At 42.2% G+C, this 20,619-nt stretch overlaps 1 protein-coding gene across 1 annotated transcript in view; it reads right to left on the bottom strand.

Annotated features, from left to right (window-relative positions):
* FGF2 (fibroblast growth factor 2) overlaps positions 1–20,619 on the bottom strand; it is a 37,303-nt gene that overhangs the window by 7,074 nt on the left and 9,610 nt on the right. The window contains exon 2 of the mRNA XM_026122489.2: positions 5,376–5,479. Within this exon, the coding sequence (XP_025978274.2) occupies positions 5,376–5,479 (104 nt within the window). The remainder of the gene's footprint in view (positions 1–5,375; positions 5,480–20,619) is intronic.

Below are 20,619 nucleotides of genomic sequence, written 5' to 3'. Positions count from 1 at the left end.
CAGCTGTAATTTACGGGGGCCAGAGGGGGATTTCTTTTCACATTCTGCATTTGTCATTCCATCAAATCAGTCATTCTCATTTACCCTAAAAAAAATTATGCAAAGGCCAGCGAAGGAGAAAAGCTAGTCATTAAAAGAAAAGCATGTAAAATCTTGGAGAGGAGACAGGAAATGTGAAGAAATGCCTAAACAAGTAGACTGCTCTCACAATTTTCTGTTAATATCCGTAACTATGTAAAGTATCATACTAGAACTAAAACGTGGAATATACATGAAAATATACAAGCAAAAAATAACTTCTTATATATGCCAAGTTTCTGTTGCTACAAGCCATTAAGTCAGTCAAATCCAGTCTGGAATAATGATCTGTCTCCAAACATAAGTCTTCAAATGTAAGTTTTGGCAATAAAAACATAGCTCCTTCATTTCCACCCTTTTCAGATACGAATTTTGGTTTCTTAAGAAAACTTTTAGCAAAAAAATCTGTGACTTATTCTGATTCCTATAAATCACTAATGTTTTTACATTTTACGCAGCAGAAATCAAATTAACAATTTTCGTAATTCGTATTTTAAATAGTCTCTCTGAAGATAAATCATATTTTAATGCCTCTCACTCTCGCAGTGCGAAAACAGATGCAGTCATCATCTCAAGCCACAATGATCCAAGTCTGAAATGGATTATAGCAGAGTTTAGGCAAGTTCAGTACAATTGCCCAAACTGGAAATTCTGGCAAAATGAAATCTTAAATCATCACAACTAACTAACACCTTGCTCTCGCCTCTTACCCAAAAAGTCGGCACTTCCAGGAGCACCAAGACTACCCATGCCACACTCGCACCAGGCACAGACTCGCTACGTGGGAGAGCACTAACTCTGAGTCCTGCAGCCGCCTGGTTTCTCTACGCACGGCCCGCTAAAGCATGGTCTGATCATGCAGCAGGGAAATTAGATCACACCTACGACTGGTGAAAACTGAGTCTTTACAAACAGGCTGTCAGGGCCAGCCTCAGCTTCCTCTGGGAAGGAAACGGCTCCCAGCGCACTGCTGAAAGGCAAGTTCGCACACCACCTGCGTGCCAATGCTTTTTAACGTGCTTGGTCTCGGCTGCATTCGAAGCGGTGATCCAGCAGTGACAGATGGCACAGCACATCGTGAGGCACCCAAACGATCGGGCTATCAAGAAAAAGGCCGAGCAAGCGGCCGGTGCCTGGGCGGCAGCTGCAGCCCCCGCGCTCAGCAGCACTCCCTCCCGGAGGCACTGCCAGACGGCTGCAGCGGGGGCTGCTCGGCTTCAACGCAGCCGGCAGAGCTTGGCCTCTTCCAAGTAAATATTTTGTCTACTACCAAGCAAGAGCTCTGTCCAAGAGAAGTCTGAGCAACTAAGTGAAAACAAACAGTGAAAGCAGGAGCTTTGCACATTAGCAATGCCGGCTGTGGCTGAGCTCGTGCAGCAGTCTGCTGTGTGCCACCGCTTACAGTAGCCAAACCCGTAACTGCTGCCGAAATCACAGTCGTGATTCACCCACTACACAGTAATTGACAGAAAGAGGCAGTAACTTCCTGAGACAAAATTCTTCCTCCCTTATTTGCGCAGCCAAAAGCCACCCACTGATTCATCTGCACTGCAAACTCCATCTGCCTTAATATCACATACTAGTCAATTAACAAGTTTTGACATTTTTGACTCAGATTAGGAATTAAAATTTCTAAAGCAATTTAAGTTCTTTGTAAAGTTTGCTCACACTAAAAAATAAAACTGGAAGGTTAACCTGTAACAGTACCTACCAGAGTGGATGGATAATGACCCTAGAAATGTTATCATTTTTACCCCTTTATAACTATGGCAGGGCCAGGAAATGAAGATTAATATCATAGATACTCTTGTATCACAATTTTAACCCATAATATCAAAAGAAAGAAATTTCCCTCAAAGTAACAAGTCCTTCAGTCTGATTAAACCTGTCTGATCACAGCGAAACCACATAAATGTGCCATACATAATGACAGGTGAGGTGCTTAAATGACAAATTACTTGTTGTGAAGTGTAAGGATTGTCAAAAATACAATTCTTCCTCCCATGGAAAATGCTGAGAAATTTCTTTATAAAATGAAATATTCTAAAATGTTTAATTCAATAAGGTGAAAGCATTTTATTATCGTCATTTAAATGAAAATGAAAAGTCAAAATGAAACGTGGTAGCCATAACAAAAATGAAATGTTTCAGTTATTCCATTAAAAATCTGATGGAATAGATGCATTTCTGCAAAACTATTTTTAGTCTAAACAGCATTTTCCAACGTAAAGTTCTGACTAGCTGCACTGATAACCTGCCATTTCCTCCAGTGACTGAACAGGTGAAAATTCCCTCTTCTCCACAAAAAATGAATCTGTTAGCAAACAGAAAACACAAAATTGCTTAGTTTCTAGAGAAGAAAGCAATCCCCTGCAGCACAATGCAAGTCACCAAAGTAAGGAGTGGTGCACTGGCTATGCAATAAATCGTTCTACGAAATCTAACTCAGAACAAGCCACAAAAACATCTCAACAAAGTAATTACAGAAACATCCAATTAGAAGAGAAAGAAGGCTGGATAATTACTTGTAAAGGCATTTTTGAAGATGTTAACATATTTATAAAACAAGAGTACAAAGCAAACTGATACATGACCCAAAAGTAATAAAAGAGAAAACAAAACAGATGTTAGTGTTTAAGTAACAACAGCAAGCCTACACATACTTATAATTGATTGCTAGGTATTAAAATGGGAAAACACTGTTTCAGCCTGTGAGCAGAAACCTGGCTCACATGATGAAGCAACATGCAAGTACAGATAACAAATTCTGAAATACTGAAAGTGCCAAATATATCTGGAACAAAGAATAAGCTGTGTAAATTGATGGTTAAGCTAGTGTGCAGCTGTGCAATACCAAAGAGGTTATTATTAAGAATCTCATTATCCCAAAACAACGGATCCTCAAAGTTCAGCGTATTGGTGATTATGTGATAAATCTGCAATGTGCCAAGGCACAGGAACATAAAATTGAGCAGGGAAAAAGATCAGCTTGAGCTGATATACTGGAGAAAAGGAATGTAACCAGAGCGGGGGGGGGGGGGGCGGGAGAAGTGATCATAGCTGGTGGTTTCACCACAGAAATTTATGAAGGCTTCATAATTTTTAAGATAGTTCATTCCAGGAACACATTTGCCTTTAAAATGTTCTCTTAATTGAAAAGTGTGCTACTCAAAATTACTGATGGAAAAGCACAGAATAGTACTTGAATGACTAGTGGGTTTGAGAACTAAAAAAGTGTTTAGAAATTAAAGTTTCATAATGTTTTAACAGAAATAAGCAAAGGTTTCAGCAGATACAAATTCATGTGCACTGAGGAGATCATTTCACTGTGAAGATTTTACAAATATGCTCTTACAAAGCTCTCCCTGAAACACAACACTGCTCAAAATGAAAGAGAAATGCTGGCAATTGTGAACAGTTTCAGGAACGCGTTTATAGGCAGAAAACAGTAGAGACAAAATTGGCCACAAGCTGTTGGAAGCCATATTACAGAAATCCTCATGGAAAAAAATCGCTTATGCTTCAGAAGGCGATCATGAAATTGCCAAAGTATTCATTAGACGTGAAATTAAAAGAACAAATTCTTCTTGGAGTAGGCAGTTTTCACGAGCACCTATTAATAGCAAAAATGAAGAGCTGTAGGAAGTGGTGTTTGCAATAAACATGACTGAAGTAATACCCATCTTCAGAAACAAAAACTTGTTTTATAAGCTCAAACAGGAAGCACAAAATGACCCAACTTAAACAGATGTTGAGAGAGTAACTCCAGATTAATGGCAAATACTGTCCCAAGCATATCATCCTACGAGAACTAAAAGATGAAAGAGCTGCCTATCACTGCAACAGAAACATTCTACGTGATGGACACAACCAAAAACCACTACAGGGCACGAGGGCGGAGATGCCTCAGTGTCCTGTTCCGACCATGAGGGGACACTGCCGCTGAAGGTAAGGAGGGCAATTTGAATAGGAAGCAGAACGTCAGCCCACCAAAACCACAGGAAATTCCCAACTAGCCTTAATTCAAGAATAGCACAGCAGGCTGTTTGTCACATTTTCTTCAACTGAGCTGTCACGCGATATCCAAGTAAATAACACTGTAACTTGATACAGGTTCTGTAACAGATACTCACAGCTGCAAACCCAACTGGCTCCCCTAGAGAAAGAGAAGGTGCTGAACGGCTGAGGAGCACACAGGCATCCCTGCTCACAAAGTCTTTCAAGTGTTTTGGTTGCTTTCGGACTGCTTTTACGTGGGGAGGGACTGATACAAGGAGAATCAGAATTAATTTCTCTGGCCCTTCACTGAGTAATTTCATTAACTGCAGCTCAGCTGGAATAAGGACTTGATTTCTTTATTATGACCACCTTGTGAGTGCTGTCAGCCAAGACTTCCACTGAATCCAAACACGGCGATGTTCCAGTTATGAAGCGTCAGGGTTACTTTAGAATTAAAATTCTAGTAGGATGCGCTCCAGTGGTACTTCACTGGTGACAAATGTTAAAAGCTTGTCTGCATTGAAAGATGAGAATATGGATAAGATATTTACAGTGCCTACACCTTGTAAGTAAAACAAACACAAGTGCAGCTCTAAAAAAATTTTTAAATCTGACTTAGAAGACTTTGTTTAGCTTCTGCTAAGCGTATTAGCTTTAAAACACAGTTAAAAATAAAGCTGACACCAATAAAAAGGCACAGAATTTAGACTAAAACTAGTCGCATTAGACTAGTTTTAATTTGCATATTTTTAGTTCTATAAACACATTTTCAAAATGTTTTTCTTACCAGTTTTCTAGTTTGCAGGTATACATGACCAAAAAAACTGACTCCCTATGAAGAGGACTATATACAGACTAGTAAGGCATAAAAATCAAATAAAATTTTTAAAAATTGGCTCTACCTTCTATTTTAAGACAGGTCTTTACAACTGCTTTACGTGAAAATTAGTGGAAGAGGAAAAAGCTACTCTGGGGAAAAAAAGGAGCAACTTTTTTCTCCCCTTGTTCTTATCATTCCCTCTATACATAATCACTACGATTTTTCTCTCTCAGACAGGGCCATTCTAATTAAATTCTGCAGCTTACTCTGCTGCTTGTAGGTGAGGGCAGACATCTCCATCTTTTCCTAGTTCATGGTTTAATTCATTGATAAAAGCGTTGCAAAGCTCTTTTTTCCCTGATAAATCACAAGCATACAATAGTCAAAAAACTCCTGCAGCAGGAGAGGTTACTAAATACAGAGGGATCAGAGGACCTAATCAACAAAGATACATAGACACATTAAAAATGCTGCTTACCAATGCCAGCAATCTGCCATCTTCCTTCATAGCAAGAAAGCGATTTGCACTTACACCTTTGATTGACACCACTCCTCTTTCTTCTGCTTGAAGCTGCAGTTTGACTGGGAACAAAAAGACAAAGTAAATTTTCAAAAACACTGCAGTATTTCAGCACGTGACAGAGTGAAGCCTACTGCTTCAAACCTAAAACCAGATAAAGCGTGAGCTTTAGCTGGCAGCAAAGATAGCAAGCTTTCCACCTCTAGACTTCTGACCCCATAGTTCAGCAAAGAAAATGCTTAATACAAATTCAGTAGATGTTGTATAACTGGCAACACTAAGCGCAAGTTACTTTTGCATGTGCCTTTTACATATAAGCAATTCAAAAAACAAGAAATTCCTTACAGGAGTACTTACAGCACAGCCAACTGCCTATAGTATGTGGGAATTCTTCAAGTAAATTTCCTTAAGTGAGTATTTATCCACCTTTACGAAACAGCATCAGGGACTTGCAATTCTGTATAGTTAAACTGTCAGCACTTAGGGATACGAATCTGTAGTAGGACCAAATCTGTACTAGGACTGTACTTAGGACCGTCTAGGACCATGTCGTTACGGGATCTCACTAGGTGTTTTAGCAGTTCCCAACTGAAGAGTGCAACCTGGTTTAGATTACGCTTCCAACAAGTGGCTAGAATAAACAAATCAAAAGACCTGAAGAAAGTAGATGAGGCCAGCAAAGACATGAGAAATGGAATTACATAGATTAAGAACATGAAAGTGGGGTGTATTTGAATCAACTGAACTGCCATATTTATTGCAAAGCTGCAGGGTCACACCACATAGCATGTAGGTCAGTGAACTTAGTACACAGAAATTCCTCATCTCAACACAAAGTCAGAATTGATTTTTCCAATTACAAATCAAGTCCACTAGCTTAGATCAAAGCTGTGGCTTGTTTCCAGCAATAAAGATAAGCCAAACTGGCCTCCACCTAAACCTGAAAGAGTTGGTTGTTTTTTTCCTTTTTTTATTTTCCCTTCCTTGATTGTTTACATCAAGTTAAGGCTTTAAGTGGTTAAACCACCTGAACCAGCAAGTCGCATATACACTGCATTTCAGCCTAGCTTTAATGTGAGTATCTATGACAATGTACCTCAAAGTTTAGATTTTTCAACCACTAGCTACGCAGGACTAGGAATACTGCAATACAAGAAACAATACCAACTACCACAGAGAAGTCCACCAAGCACGTATCATCTACATGACTTAGATATTTGAGGCTCAAATAAAATCTAAACACCATGTCGGAACTTCACTTTTCTGGAGAACAAGAAGAAAGAGAAGCAATGCACATAGTGTCCTAAACCTCACAAAACATCCTAGTTTGTTTCAACCATTTTTAGACCATCTCCCTCTGAAAATTTAACTATTTAAAAACATCTTAAAGTCCCATACATCAGGTAAAATGGACACTTTGGACTGCTTGCAGCTTGGCAAGCGATTCTTCCCCTCATCATTCATGGAAAAAATACACCAATTCCCTGCAGCTCTGTCCCATAGGCATAGCTGGGATGGTCAATACAACTCGATCTGATTTCTGCTAAAAACAAGCCCAAGCATTTTGGTAACAGCAGAACACAAGAGATTCAATTTCCCTGAATTCTCAGCTTTCCATTCTGCTCTGGATGGCCATTACTTCCAGAGAAACCTGGATTTCCAATCTCTTTTACTTAAAGAAGAAGAATTAGAAGCAAGCCCAAATAAGCAATATTTTTCTGTGCAATACTGTGCTTTCATCCACAGTTCCACTAAACAGGGATTTTTAAGAGCAACTATGCTTCCATAACAGGAAGCAAGATCATCAGGATGCAGGCATCCAAAACGAGAAACAGTGTTTTGCTTCTCACCTTCTCAGGGTATAAAGACCACACTTTTGCCAAAGAGTTACAGCAGCTAAAGAAGGAACAACCAGGATGTCGCAAGCTGGTACCGGTTATGTGTCCGTCAGGTGTCAGAACGAAGGATATGACTCATCTGGTGTTGAGACTATCACTGTTTCCAAAATGAACTGGTCTGGAATTTATTCATCCTCCTGTTTACATCCCAGAAATTACTTTGAGAATTAGTATTAGTAAAGAACATTTTATATTTGAAAATGCCTGTGGCACTATACAGAAATCTCACCATGCTGAACGCCTGACTAGAGGAACTGACAGATATACTCTGTTCACTCCAAGTATTAAACCATGGACTTTGTATTTTTTGATTTCTTTCTTTGACGGGTTCATGAGCAATGGTAATCACTACTTCACCCATATATCCACACATATCCAGTTGTGTATAGCTACATTGGTACCAAAGCTTACTGCGGAAAGTCTAATGGCCAACACTGGTATCCATCATCTCGGATACAAGCTTTAGCTACCTACTTGCCTTAATGAGGCATATCACTTTTTCTATTTAAAACTGAACTATTAAAAAAAGCATGACCTTTTAACTTACCAGAACTAAAGTTTTAAGTGACTATATATTTTGTAGTGGAAGGGTCCCTTGAAATTCAGAGGGAGGTTGTTGCTTATTTGGCTTTTTGTTTGTTTGGGGGGAAAAAAGTTTTTTGCAATTCAAATGAATACTTTCTTGGTTCATTTCTGCTTTTTTAAGGACAGGACTGAAGAAACCCTGATAGGGAAAATACTGAGAACATAAAATCTTTAGGATAATTGCTGCAAAGCCTTTTTTAAGCATTAAAATTATTTCATCTGATTTTTGCTGAAGGTACAGACATCAACACAAGTTTTTATTAAATCCACTAATTTATACATAAAAATGAAGCCGCATTAATGCACACGCTGCACTCTAAAGAAAACAATGAATTCTTCTGACTTATGCACCTATTGCCATTTTGCACAACAAAAAACAAATCTATTCTCATAATTCACAAATAACCCACGACTTCCGAAGATTACAGAAACCTCTTTAATCATAAACACGTAGGTGAAATATTTAATTTCATCCCAGAATCAAGTATCCAAATTACAACTCTCCCCGAAACTAGTTGTTATGCCAAAATCAGACTCGCGAGCAGCTTCGGAAACCTCTGGTACAACTCCCCGCCTTCTGGGAAAGCAAGGAGGTGGAGAGGTGCCGTGAGCAGGGCGGTTGAGATGTGCCCAAGTGTAGAGCCTTCACTGCACACTTAACAAAATACAGCTGTGTGAAATAGCTGAAAAGCAGTATTAGTTACTGCAGCATGGACATATTATGCTTCATGACTTTCTCTCGACAGAAAAGCACGCCGACTCCTACAACTTCATGTTGGGCCAAAAGTTAAGATTCTGTAAAAGCAAACTTTTATAAAAAGTTTGTAAGGGCTCTAAAATTATTTGCATAGTCTAGAGAAGCTAATGAAAAGTGTTACTTTTAAAAATATTTTTCTTTTTCCTGCAGAATTTGAAAAAAAAAAAATGCAGTACTGAAAGCCCCCAAAACAAAATCAGCTTCACTGGATTTTCCTCTCCAACTTGTAAAATACATAAAAAGAGCCAAAATAGTATCTTAACTTTTTCAGGTTTCAGCATTATTTTATGGATTCATTAATGGAAGGTAACTGTTCTCCACAGCGTCTGGTTGATCTGGAGAGGCCAAGATATAATACAACCTGGCTAATCAAACACATTTTGACCACATATCACTGCCAGAAGCAACAAGTTTAAGTTTAGCTCAATACAACTTCATACAATAGGTCATAAAAGAAACTTAACACCTGCTGCTGCTGCTGCTCTATATCTCTTGCAGCCTTTAGACTGCATCAGTCCAGACGGTAGTCCACACTAGTCCAGACACCGGCCGTCATTTAAATTTATTCATAACATTTGTCTTCAACAGACTTTTACCACAAAACCGGGTCCATGCAAACCTTGCTCAGCACCCGCGCAACCTTGTCAGAGCCCTGAAAGTCTGAAGATGACAGATTTACAGAGTAATGCCCATATGCAGCATGTTGCATCATCTGTCTTTAGCAGCTCTATAAAATTTTCAAGCTAATCACAACTGTCAAAGCCAAAGAAAGTAAATTCTGTGGTTAAATACATAATAACCTAATTCTTGTCACATACCCCACATTCTCCTTAGGCCATTATTAGTTATCTTCACTATTAGGAAAAATAAAATATTAGCTGTTGACTCTCGTGGAACAGTTTCCATCCTGTATGGAGAACTGCTGTTTCATGGGGCCTCTTCTGCCAGAGACGCTTGTGGGATACGACTTTTTAGAAAAAGACACCAGATGAACTTGAGACGTGACAGCAATTGCCCCACACCCTAAAGTTGCACTGATCTGCTGCCACTGCGGGAGAGACCTTCCCCTCTTGACAAAATTTAAGTAAATCAGTTAAGAACTCTGTAACCTGAAAAAGTAGCACAGATTGCTGTGAAATAGCAAATTAACAGACTGCGGGTATAAAAGGCAGGTTTTCCCAGTTATTCTGGCAGTCCTCCATGAGGCGCCCAGAGGAAATGGGCTCCCCATCAGGAGAGGGATTCAAAACCTTCCACTGCCGCAAACTTCTGATACTGTAAAACAGGGTTATAAAAGCATCCTAAATAAAACTCCCTCTTGAGCATTTTCCTTGTTCCTGTGTTCAATACAACCACAAAACTGGTAGCTGAATAAATAAATCATTTATCAAAATAAATACAATTTATGGATGCAACAACTCAGTCCACAATTCTGAAATGAAGATTTTGCCTGGAGAAAACACACTATGCCCAGAAGAAGCCATAGTGTAGCCCTCTGACAGGCCGCACAGATACAGCACAAAGAAGGACCTGCCATCAGAAGGGGGACAGGGAGCAAGCCACACGCTGACTGCGAGAAAAAGGCTCGCGGACCTGCTAATGCAGGGGCACGACTGGGGGTCCAGCCCGCCGAAGAGGTACAGCAAAACAGTGAAACAGAGAGAGAATGGAAAGGAGGCCTGAAAAGGACCACGGGGGGGGGGACAAAAACACAGCAGAAAAGATGGCGAGTTTGGATCACACCAGAAAATAACAACAGTAAACCCACTTTGTGCCGCCTGTCCATCTCAGTCTGAAGTATGCTGCATGATTTTTACTGCCAGCTTGCCCTCACAGTTAAAAAGCAATCTTTCTTCTCAGCTGTTCTTGCATCCATCCCGCGCACGCAGGTGCGTGCACCACATACACAAGCGCACATGGACCTGGAGGTCTGCATCCATACAGAGCAGGCTGGAGTGATTCCAACGTGAGGAGCATCCCCTGCCCTTCAGACGTCTGCCTGCCAGCACGTAAGATTTTCGGAGATGTCAGAAAAGATGACTTGTTTGTATCCCAGAAACAAATGGCTGCAAGCAGGCCGCTGCGGTGCGTTCACTCCTCAAAAGCTACCTGAACACTGCTGTGTGGTCTGCCTACGCGCCTTTCGTTTAGCACTGCTGCAATGATCACAGCCCTCTTACAACTGCAGGTCTTTCTTCTGCACAGATGAGGTTAATGTGCGCAGTGCGTTTCACTGCCATCCCCCAGGTTATATATAAAACTTAAGTGGGCAGCATAGGAAAAAGGTGCAGATGTACAAATGAGTAATTTCTGATTTATGAGTCCAGAGATCTTTTTAGTCATCCTGTTACCATAATGAGTTTCTTTCAGGTTTTATAAAAGGGTTCCCATACAAAAATCACAATCTGTTTGTCATCTTCTTGAACTGTAAAATGCTTTCCACGAGGGGATCACGTCCAAACCCAGTCTCCAGCTGCACTGAGGGTGGTGCATCGCATTTCCAAAGCATGGTAGTTCTGCTGCATCTTATTAGCGGCCAAACTGAGCGAGCTCACTGAGCTTGAGCTCGTCCGCAAGGATCCATGGCAACCTCCGCTTTTAAACACAATGGTCAAAACAGAGAACTTAAGATTGTCAAAGAAATGATTTTTTAATGTTTTTTCACAGTACTGTGCCAATAGGTAAGTGAACCATAGCAGAGCCAAACTAAAAGACGGTTAGATCCTGTGGTAATTTTGACTGTGTTCCTTTACTGACGGGACAGTTTTCTGGGGGGTGTGACTGGGAGCGTGTGAAAAAGGAGCCCTCGGTCAGCACCAGGTCGCCTAACATCGACACCAGAGCCGTCATTAAGGCTGCTATATACGCAGCCTCCCAGGGCTGTCAGAGTAGCATCACACTCGGGGCTTCCAGTACAAATCTTGTTTTAAAGTCATATGTCTTCTTGCTCATAATACCCTCTCCATCTGCATACAGCAGATTATCTAAGCAGCCAAATTTACCTAGGGGTACAACCATTAACTGTGAAACCACATCACTTAGGATGCAGCTTGAGTCAAACTGCAGTAGATTTACAAGTATAATTCGTAAGAGCACAGAAATGAACATTTATCTCCAAAATACATAGAGGCTGTGTTGACCTTATATATTTGCTGATGTTTTGGCTGAAGACCTGTAGGAGGTACAGCCTACCGTGAACTTCCACGGAAACCAGTACAAATTGTCACATTAACAGAGGTTGAACCAAACTGCAGCACATGCCCAAATGCCAGTGAGAGAGTTTTCCCTGCTTCTCACCATACACAGCCTCTCCCACACAAATACAGCTCTTCTGGAGCTTTTTATATATATATATATATGTGTGTGTGTGTGTGTGTGTGTGTGTGTGTGTACATATATATGCATGTATGTATATATGTGTGTGTATATACACATGTACACACACACACACAATTTACAAAAGATCAAACCCCTTCAAGACCAGATGTCAAATCGGTTCAAGCGGTCCATTTTTTCTGGCACAGGTCCCGACCCTGTGACATGTTAAAGGCAGACAAAATACTGCGACAGCGCGTCACCCCCATGCAACCAGCAGAGCTGCCTGCAGGCGCAAACTCCCGCCTGCCTTCATGTCCTTACCGGCTGCGGCCACAAGGCTATAGCTACACCGACGTGGCTGTCCCTCTTTCGCAGGATAAAAGTGAGGAGAGATCTGCAAGCTGCCAGTTAAACTAGCCAGCATATTTGAGAGAGAGTTATAGATGCCCATTTATTTCACAGTTTCCTAAGAAAATGCAAGCTGAAAAGTGGTATTCAATAGCATTATGGCTGGCAAGGTTTCAATCAGATTTCTGTTACAAAGTCGATCTTCCCTATGCTTTCTTAAAGTAATCAAAAAAGTACTTCCAATTCAAAGTTTTGCGTACCCAGCAGAAAAAATAATTTTATGGACAAGTGGCACAACCCAGAGGGAAAAGATATTTAGAAGCTTGGAAAACACAAAAACCATGTACATTTTCTAAAAACTCTTTTATTGCTCTGAGCAGTAGAAATGAAAAATTACATGTACAATGAAAACTCTAAAGGTCAGAAGCCTTCTACAGTTCTTCCAACCCAACAAAGGTTTTGTAATGGCAGAGACCAAATAATACTGCACTGGCTTAAATGATCCCAAATGATTTCATTGCTCTGCATCATAAAGGTTTCAGCCAAAACGCTCCTTCAAAGCTGGATTATTTAGAAGATCTTGGCAAACTCTAGCAACTTAATACTTCTGAAACAGAGAGCTGCACATTTTGGAAGTCGCTCAGTGCTGAGCTAGTACTACCTTTCTCACATGGTCCCAGTCAGGCGCCTGCTGGCAGCCGCCGCCGAGGAGCGCAGAGTGCGAGCAGTGCCGCCAGCCTCCCGCATCTGAAGCGCTTTGCCTGGGGCGATTACTGTGCGCGAAGCGGCCTGCCTTTACTTTACTCATCGCAGCTGCACTGGCTAAGAGGTGCTAGGGCAGGAGCACAGCACGGTATCAGAGGAAGAGGGAAAGCAAAGGTCATAGTGGAAAAAGAAGACAGAAACACATTAGGAAAAAAATAAAAGGCACAAACGTAAAGAACTACTGGCAAATGAAGAAGGGGCAGGGTGAGTACGCAGTACGTGAGAGCGCTGTGCTGGAGCATAAGGCAAGCCTCTGCACCTCAAGTAGGTGGAATTTGAGGCACAGATGTGATTAGCTAAGTGGATTTATAAAGTCTCTGTTTTCTTACTTCTCCAGAAGGAAACAGGAGGTATCTACTGGATCAGAAAAAAAAATAAAATAAGCCACGAGTTTCTGGCTTTGGATACGCTTACACAGTAAATGAAGGTAGGCTTAAAGTCTAAGCAACACTTCCACTATAATCTACCTAACTGCAGTATCACTACAAACAGACTTCAGTGCAGGCTAAAACCACAAATATATATCCACAGTTTCAGAGAATCATAAGAAAATTCAGGTTGGAAGGGATCTCATCTAGTCCAACGGTCTCCACCACTTCACACTGAAAACCCTGCCGTCGCATTTTTGCTACCGTCATACCCACGAGCTAAACCAATGCTCACAAGGGTTCACCAACGTTTCCTATGGTCACACCTCTTATTGCTGTGGGACATAGCCACAGTGCACTGCGCACGCACACACGCAGAGGCTGGTTTCGTGCTCAGCAGGGCTTCTCCACCACACCTAAATGCTGTTCCCAGGGTGGATGACGTAGCCTGGATGTCCGTTTTCAATATTGCCACCCTTCCCTGCAGTGTCCCAACCACCATCCTGAATATCCCAAGCCACAGGCTAGGCTTCAGCATCACTGCACTGCACACAGTCTCCAGCAACAGGTCTTCATCGCTGCTTCGCTCAGGCAAATGCTTCTGCTCAAGCCAGTAGCAGAGAGAAGCCCTTTTTCATGACTGTATCTTCACTAGTAACTCCCTGCAAGAATGCACCGTGAAATACCACCACGCTTTACCAAGGGGAATCTCAGCCCAAAAGCATCGATTAGCTAATGCTCCTAGGGAGCCAGCAGAGTTTGGGAACTTCTCAACAGAAAACACAGACATTACCGAGACACAGCAACAAGCAGAGCAGCTTATGGGCACGGGAAAGCGAGGAGGAAGCCCATACCATTTCAATACAGCCACTTTATTTAAACTAACGAGGTCATTAGCAAAACACCTCTTGCTTAGTTTGTGCGAAAGGATAGTTTATGTACCCCCTGAAAAATCCCAGGCTGCACGTCTCTGGATCAATGACTAGCATTACTACAGGCTCTGCTACGGAAAAGCTAAATCCGCGCCAAAGGCTCAGGGCCCATCTCCAACATACTTGCAGAGGCCCTACAAGGAAAACCCTTCTGTGAGGCCCCAGGCGACACGGGCTGCGGCGAAGCGCCTGCGCCCCGTCAGGCGTCCCCTCCTGCCCCGTCCCTGCCCGCAGGCGAGAACAGCACAGCAGCTGGCCTGCCACCGAGCTGGACCACCTCTGCGGGGAACAAGCATCGGAAATGCAGGGAAGCTGACAAAAAAGGGGGGAAAGCCAACATACAGCTACCACAACTGAATTCCTGCTCCGGCACAACACCTGCCCGTCGTGCCCGGGGGCAACTTCTGCCCCCAGCCGGGTGGCCAGAGGCAGGAGCTGTGTAGCCAGGCGTGCCTACTCCACACCTAACCTAATACAGCCTCCCAGGACCGCGTCAGCAAGGATACACATGCCTATACGCACGCAGATTAAACCCCCATTTTGCCTGTCCGGATAGCTAACTAGCATTTCCAGGGCCAGGCAACCCTGCCCCATGGGTCAGGTCCAAGCCCCAGGCCTCACGCTGCAACTGCTCTCTCAGACTTGGGGGTATGTGTGGCTCTGTGCCTTGCGCATCTAGGCTGCAACGCATTTTGATGTTTCTTTCTCACGGACACATTAAGCATATTAATGCCTTCTACTAACTGATAAAATTGCATCCACACATGAGGCATCTCCAGTCTTGAGAATGCAAATGCAGAAACTGCTCCTTGCCCTCTTTCACCGGCGCAGGAGGAATGAGCTGTGCCACCGGCAGAGGCCCTGAAGCACACGCCACCCTAAGACCTGGAGCGCATCCGTGCGGCGGAGAAAGGAGGAAGCTGCACAAGAAAAACAGCAAATCAGCCTCCGCAGGAGAGGCGGGCAAAAACTACACAAGTGCAACAAAAACAAAAACAAACAAAAAAAACCCCAAGCAAATGAAGTGCCACACGGCGAAACAGTGAGTCACGCTCCGGTACAAAGGCACATTTCTTTACTTTTGCACGACAACACGCTAAGTGTATCTTTTTCCTTTTTGCCAGCCAGAGGCATAAAACCACTTGCAGACAGACCTAAAGTTTTTGAAATGTAAACAACCACAACAGAAATATACACTTCTGAAATGTAAACACTTTGAAAAGTTCCAGTTACACTTAAGAGTAAATCCAAGGCTTTGAACAGAATAGCTTGCCCAGCTGTTTAAGTATCAACCTGCTGAACTAGTATATATATACACAACATTGACATTTACAGATTTTTTCTAAGAGTTTTAATCAAAGTATTACAGATAATGAATACAAGGAAAATTATTTCCCCATCCAGGTTCTTTATCTAGTCTCATTTACGCTTATCTCCAACTTCTACAAATATCCAGCTCTGCCTAATATAAACCCATCAAACTGGGAATCCTCCGCAGGAAACACTGACTACCAAATACATGGCATCTTCGAATACTCCCTATATACTCTCATATGAAGGATAATAAAGTTGTCCTGCAGAAGAACAATTAGAGAATAACGTAACATGCAACATTTCTGACCACAGCCTTGGCTTGGTGCCCCGTCCCTACGTGCCCTCGCTCCCCCACACGCACAGCAGGCACAACTACGTTTCTGTTCCACACAGCTTGCATAAAGTGGTTCATCAAACCTCATCAAGGGCTTTAGAAGTTACAGGCACTAGAGAAGTCTAGCTATTTTGTGCTCTGCTTACAAAACATAATACGGGTATTTCATACTGTTGAGTCAAGCAAACAGTGATTGCTCGACATTACATAAGGATTTCGAGTGCCAGACATTGCAAGTACAGTACTTAAAATACTTCTAAATGCCGAACTGCTACACTGTTTGCAGTCTCCGGGATTATTACAATGCAAACGAGTAACAGACTTCTCGTCATTGCAAAGGATTGATTGCATCATTTAAAGTCAAGAGGGCAAAACCAAGCAGAAAAATTTGCTAACTTTACTGAAGAAGAACTTTTTTCATTACTGGGTACCGGTCTAGTCTCTGATAGATTTACCCCAAATACTTGATTTAGAACAATGTTTGAAGGTTTCATTATCAAAACAATGAGTGCATGTACATACACTCTTTTCAGGACTTTTCCTGGAGCACTTGTCTTAAGAGAAGATGAGTAAAGTAACCCACCATGTTTCTTTAAACTGCTTTCACTTCATTTAGTGCTTACAAAAGTAAATTGCAGAATAACTTGGAAGGCAGCAACGGAGACATTCATGATTATTAAAATATTTTCCCTGAAGAGCTACTAAAATGTAACATAATGCTAATAAAAAGTTGAAACAAGCTCAAACTTAAAGATACTCTTTAATATCAAGAAATGGAGCCTTACTGTCTCTTTAGGGCATTCTCCTTACTCCATATTTTTTAAATAATTTTTCTTATACAACCTTAACACACCTGTACATTCTCACCGTAAAACTCTAGCGCTGGGTACGGAAGATATGCCTGTGCATTTGGCTATAAAGACTACAATCTTTATACACAACCACAGAAAAAAAAAAAAGACAAAAAAAACCCGGCAAGTGTGCAAGACCACACATGATTACAGATGTCCCACCACTTAATTGTGTTCCCTGAAAAAGTACTTCTTTCTTCCATAAACTAAATACAAAACAAGACACAGACTGGGGAACACAAGGAACAAGATGGTACAGGCCATTACGAAAGTGGTTAGTGCTAGCACATCAGGGAATTCACCACTCTTGAGTTTTCTGTTAGCATCATCGCAAAGGGGAACTTCAGGAGAAATGTGAAAGACTAGCATGGAAAATTATGAGTATTCACAGATACCTCCTCCCAAATCATGGCAGAAAGCAAAACACTGTTTATTTGAAAATGTAACCCTATGGCAATGGAAACAAGAACCACAGATTTGCCAGACAAGTCAAACAACTATTACTGAAATAGAAAAATAAACTGTTTGGGGCATCAGCTGTGAAGCTCTCCAAAACAAAATTCAGCAGCTTGTTTAATGCAGTAGAAAATGGGAAGCTACAGACAGATGAAGAAATACAGTATGGATAGGCCACACCTGAGATGTTATGGGGAAAGAACTGGTATTCGTTTAAATGAGGTCTGCTACTAAAATTCACATTTCAGAATATGCTGAAACTTCCTATAGGAGGTTATTTGCTATCAGAACATTTAGCCTGTGAAGTCAAATACTACATGTGAGGTCTCACCCTCATGAATGTATAATCTAAACCCACTCTCAGTTGTATGGCTTTGAAACAAAGCTGCTGTGACTGTTTAGCCAACACAACAGGGTCACTGACACCAGAAGGTGCATATGGGACTTGCAGAGTTTTCTAAGCCCTTTATGTCTGGTGTGTGTTCACTCAGCTCTTTGTAACTACAGACTGCTGTTCACTTACAGCAAAATAAACATAACAAAAACAAGGACAACCTGAGACAAGCTACAGGGTATTCACTTCAGAAGACAGAGAAAGTAAAAATATACCCTCTTTAGAAGATTTTTTTTGAAGCGCTCCCTCTCCACATTCATAGCCTCTCACAACAACTATTCAGTTGTACACAGTAGTTCAGGACTACAACTGGCGTCAGAGCAGCAGATAACAGACTCGGGCAAGATGAAAGGAAAAGACTGCCGTAGCAGTGGTAAGAGGTTGCCAACCCACAGACGTAAGCCCTAGTGTTACAAATGGAAAGGAAAAGGTGGATTTTAGAAATGCCAAGAAAAACCAGCAAACGGGATCTCAAGAGACTCTGAAACAGAGTGGTGGTAAATAGGAACTGCCCGAGGCATCCAGGGTGCCAGGAAGATGGCATCGCTGACAGGGCAGGAGAAATAACAAGCTGATAAGGAGGAGTTCCTATGATTTAGGTCGCTGCTTAGAGTTGGTTGCTTTGAGTGTGGTCCAAAGATTAAGAGACAGTGATTCTCTTAGCTTTGCATTTCTCCAGTCTTCGATACTAAACAAAAGATGACTTATCAGAGTGAATCACTGAGTCTTTAATGGATATTTACAGAAAGTCAATTACAAAAAAAAAAAGACAAAAAACAATCAAACAAAATGCATTCCCACGAGCACGAATTTCCCCAGCGCCTGTTCGCTTAGTTCACTACAAGGACACTGCAAAGATAATATTAAGCCTGGAGACTTACTTCATCCTCCATCTATTTTTTCCCTTCCATCAAGCTGTGTATCCACCCTATACTGACATGTAAATAACACATCGCAGGGGAATAGCACAAGCTGCACATGACCAGGCGAAGGAAGGATAACCACTGTCAATCACTGCAGACCTGGAAGGATAGTGAACCGGAGTCTTTGAAAAAGCCTCTACTTTGCTTTTGAACGCAGCGTTGCTTGAGTGTGAGAGAGCGTATTTGTAAGAAAAGAAATTCTCTAACACCGAAAAATAAATCAGACAGTGCACATTCAGATTTTCTTCTAAACATTCAGATAACACTCCCCACATTTATGGTCCCTTACGATCGCTTTGAGGAGGCAGGCGAAATACACTGCGGGACCCAGTCTGTGAGGGGAGCCAAGAACCTGGCTCCATAAAACTGCAGAGACAAAGTGATCAAGCCATAACCGCTTCCCTGCCTTCCACCTCCTCCAAATAAAAGCCCACTGCTCCGTCCTTACTCTGAATACCTTCATGCCGTACTGAGAAGGGACATGAGCACTTTCCTGCCAACCAAAGAGAGACCTGACAATCTGCAATTTCTAAGAACAGACCTGCTTAGCTCTCTGCTGCTTCAGCCAGCCTATTACTAGCACTTGCTACCATGGTTTAAATCTGGTTGGAGTTATCTCTGCATTGCTCCAGACTTCACTGCAATAGCATGCTCCCAAAGTTGCCTTATGCCGTTTCAAACCAGCAGGCAAGCCAGACAGCTCATCTCTCCCTCCTAACAATAGCATTTTCTCCTTGGCTTGGCACTTAATATATCATGCATATGATATTGATCCATGTTATTGTAGCTTAATCACTGAAATTCAGCCTCTTTTTGATACATCCTTCTCCACCCTTCAATATCATGAAGTAACACCTCACGATCACTTGAACCAAAGCAAAAATTAAATATTTAAGTGCTCTGGAAGACATTGCTTCTTGAAGCAGAAAAGGAAAGGGATGGTTGGGACCACAATAAATTAAAACTGGCATCATGTTTTGTAGATGTGTTGTTCACCTTTTTAGGACTGCCTGCATTTCCAAGGACACAAGCATCATGGCCTTTTTTCCTGAATGAACTACATTACTGTCAGTAAGTCATTCGCCGTGATCCTGTAACCGTAAGACCACGAAATGAATCCTCCATATTTACATATTCAGAAGCCAGGCCAGACGCGTGTTTAACTACGCATCCCCGGTGCCCAGTCAGAGAAACCCGATGAACTGAATCCATCTGCTGTTTCCCAGAAACTGCTCAGCCCGACAAGTCCGTGCAGCAGGCTGCCCTGAGTGACTTGCAGACACGGGTGAGTCTCTCCCAAAACATCCTCCACGCCGCCCTCACTGGCTGCTTCTCCACAGTAAAAAAAAGTTTTATTTTTGTATCCCTCTCTGTTGTCACAGGTATCAACAGCATCTAGGGGACTACTGCACAAGAACTACTCTACAGATGTGGCTGTCTGCTTCCAAAAATTCCAGAGTCATTAGTGGTCTTCTGAAAGCTGTAGGACTATATCAGTTCTCCTTGCAAATGGCCCCAAAATTGCCCTTCTACCCTGAAACGTAACACAGGAGACAACTGCATAGACTCTATCTTTTCCTCCTCTTCAAAGTCACCCATCAAGCAAGAGAGCGCATCTTGTCCTACATTTTAATGGACGAGATGGTTTGGACACGGTACCACCAGACAGGCTGCGACAACTGAAGCCCTAGCGGCCACTGGAAAGGGGCAGTTCCCCTCCTGCCACCCCACACGCCTACCAGCTCCCTCGCACCGCCTCTGGCACTTCTCTTAGCATCTTGGTGAGCTGCTTCAACCCATTAAATCAATCGGAAACTAACAGGAGGAGGAGGAGAGAGCAAGTATTCTCCTGCCGGTTCAGCAAACCAAACTATCTGGCCTTCAGTGAACTCAGTGCTAGAGGTGCTGCCAGGTACAGCATGGTGGATGGTGGGTGGAGAGCATCCTTTCTGGCAGCGC

The sequence above is a fragment of the Dromaius novaehollandiae genome, chromosome 4 (assembly GCF_036370855.1).
Source record: "Dromaius novaehollandiae isolate bDroNov1 chromosome 4, bDroNov1.hap1, whole genome shotgun sequence".
In the NCBI taxonomy this organism is placed as follows: Eukaryota; Metazoa; Chordata; class Aves; order Casuariiformes; family Dromaiidae; genus Dromaius; species Dromaius novaehollandiae.
The sequence above is the reverse complement of the archived record's forward strand: the minus strand, read 5'-3'. Positions and strand labels throughout refer to the sequence as shown.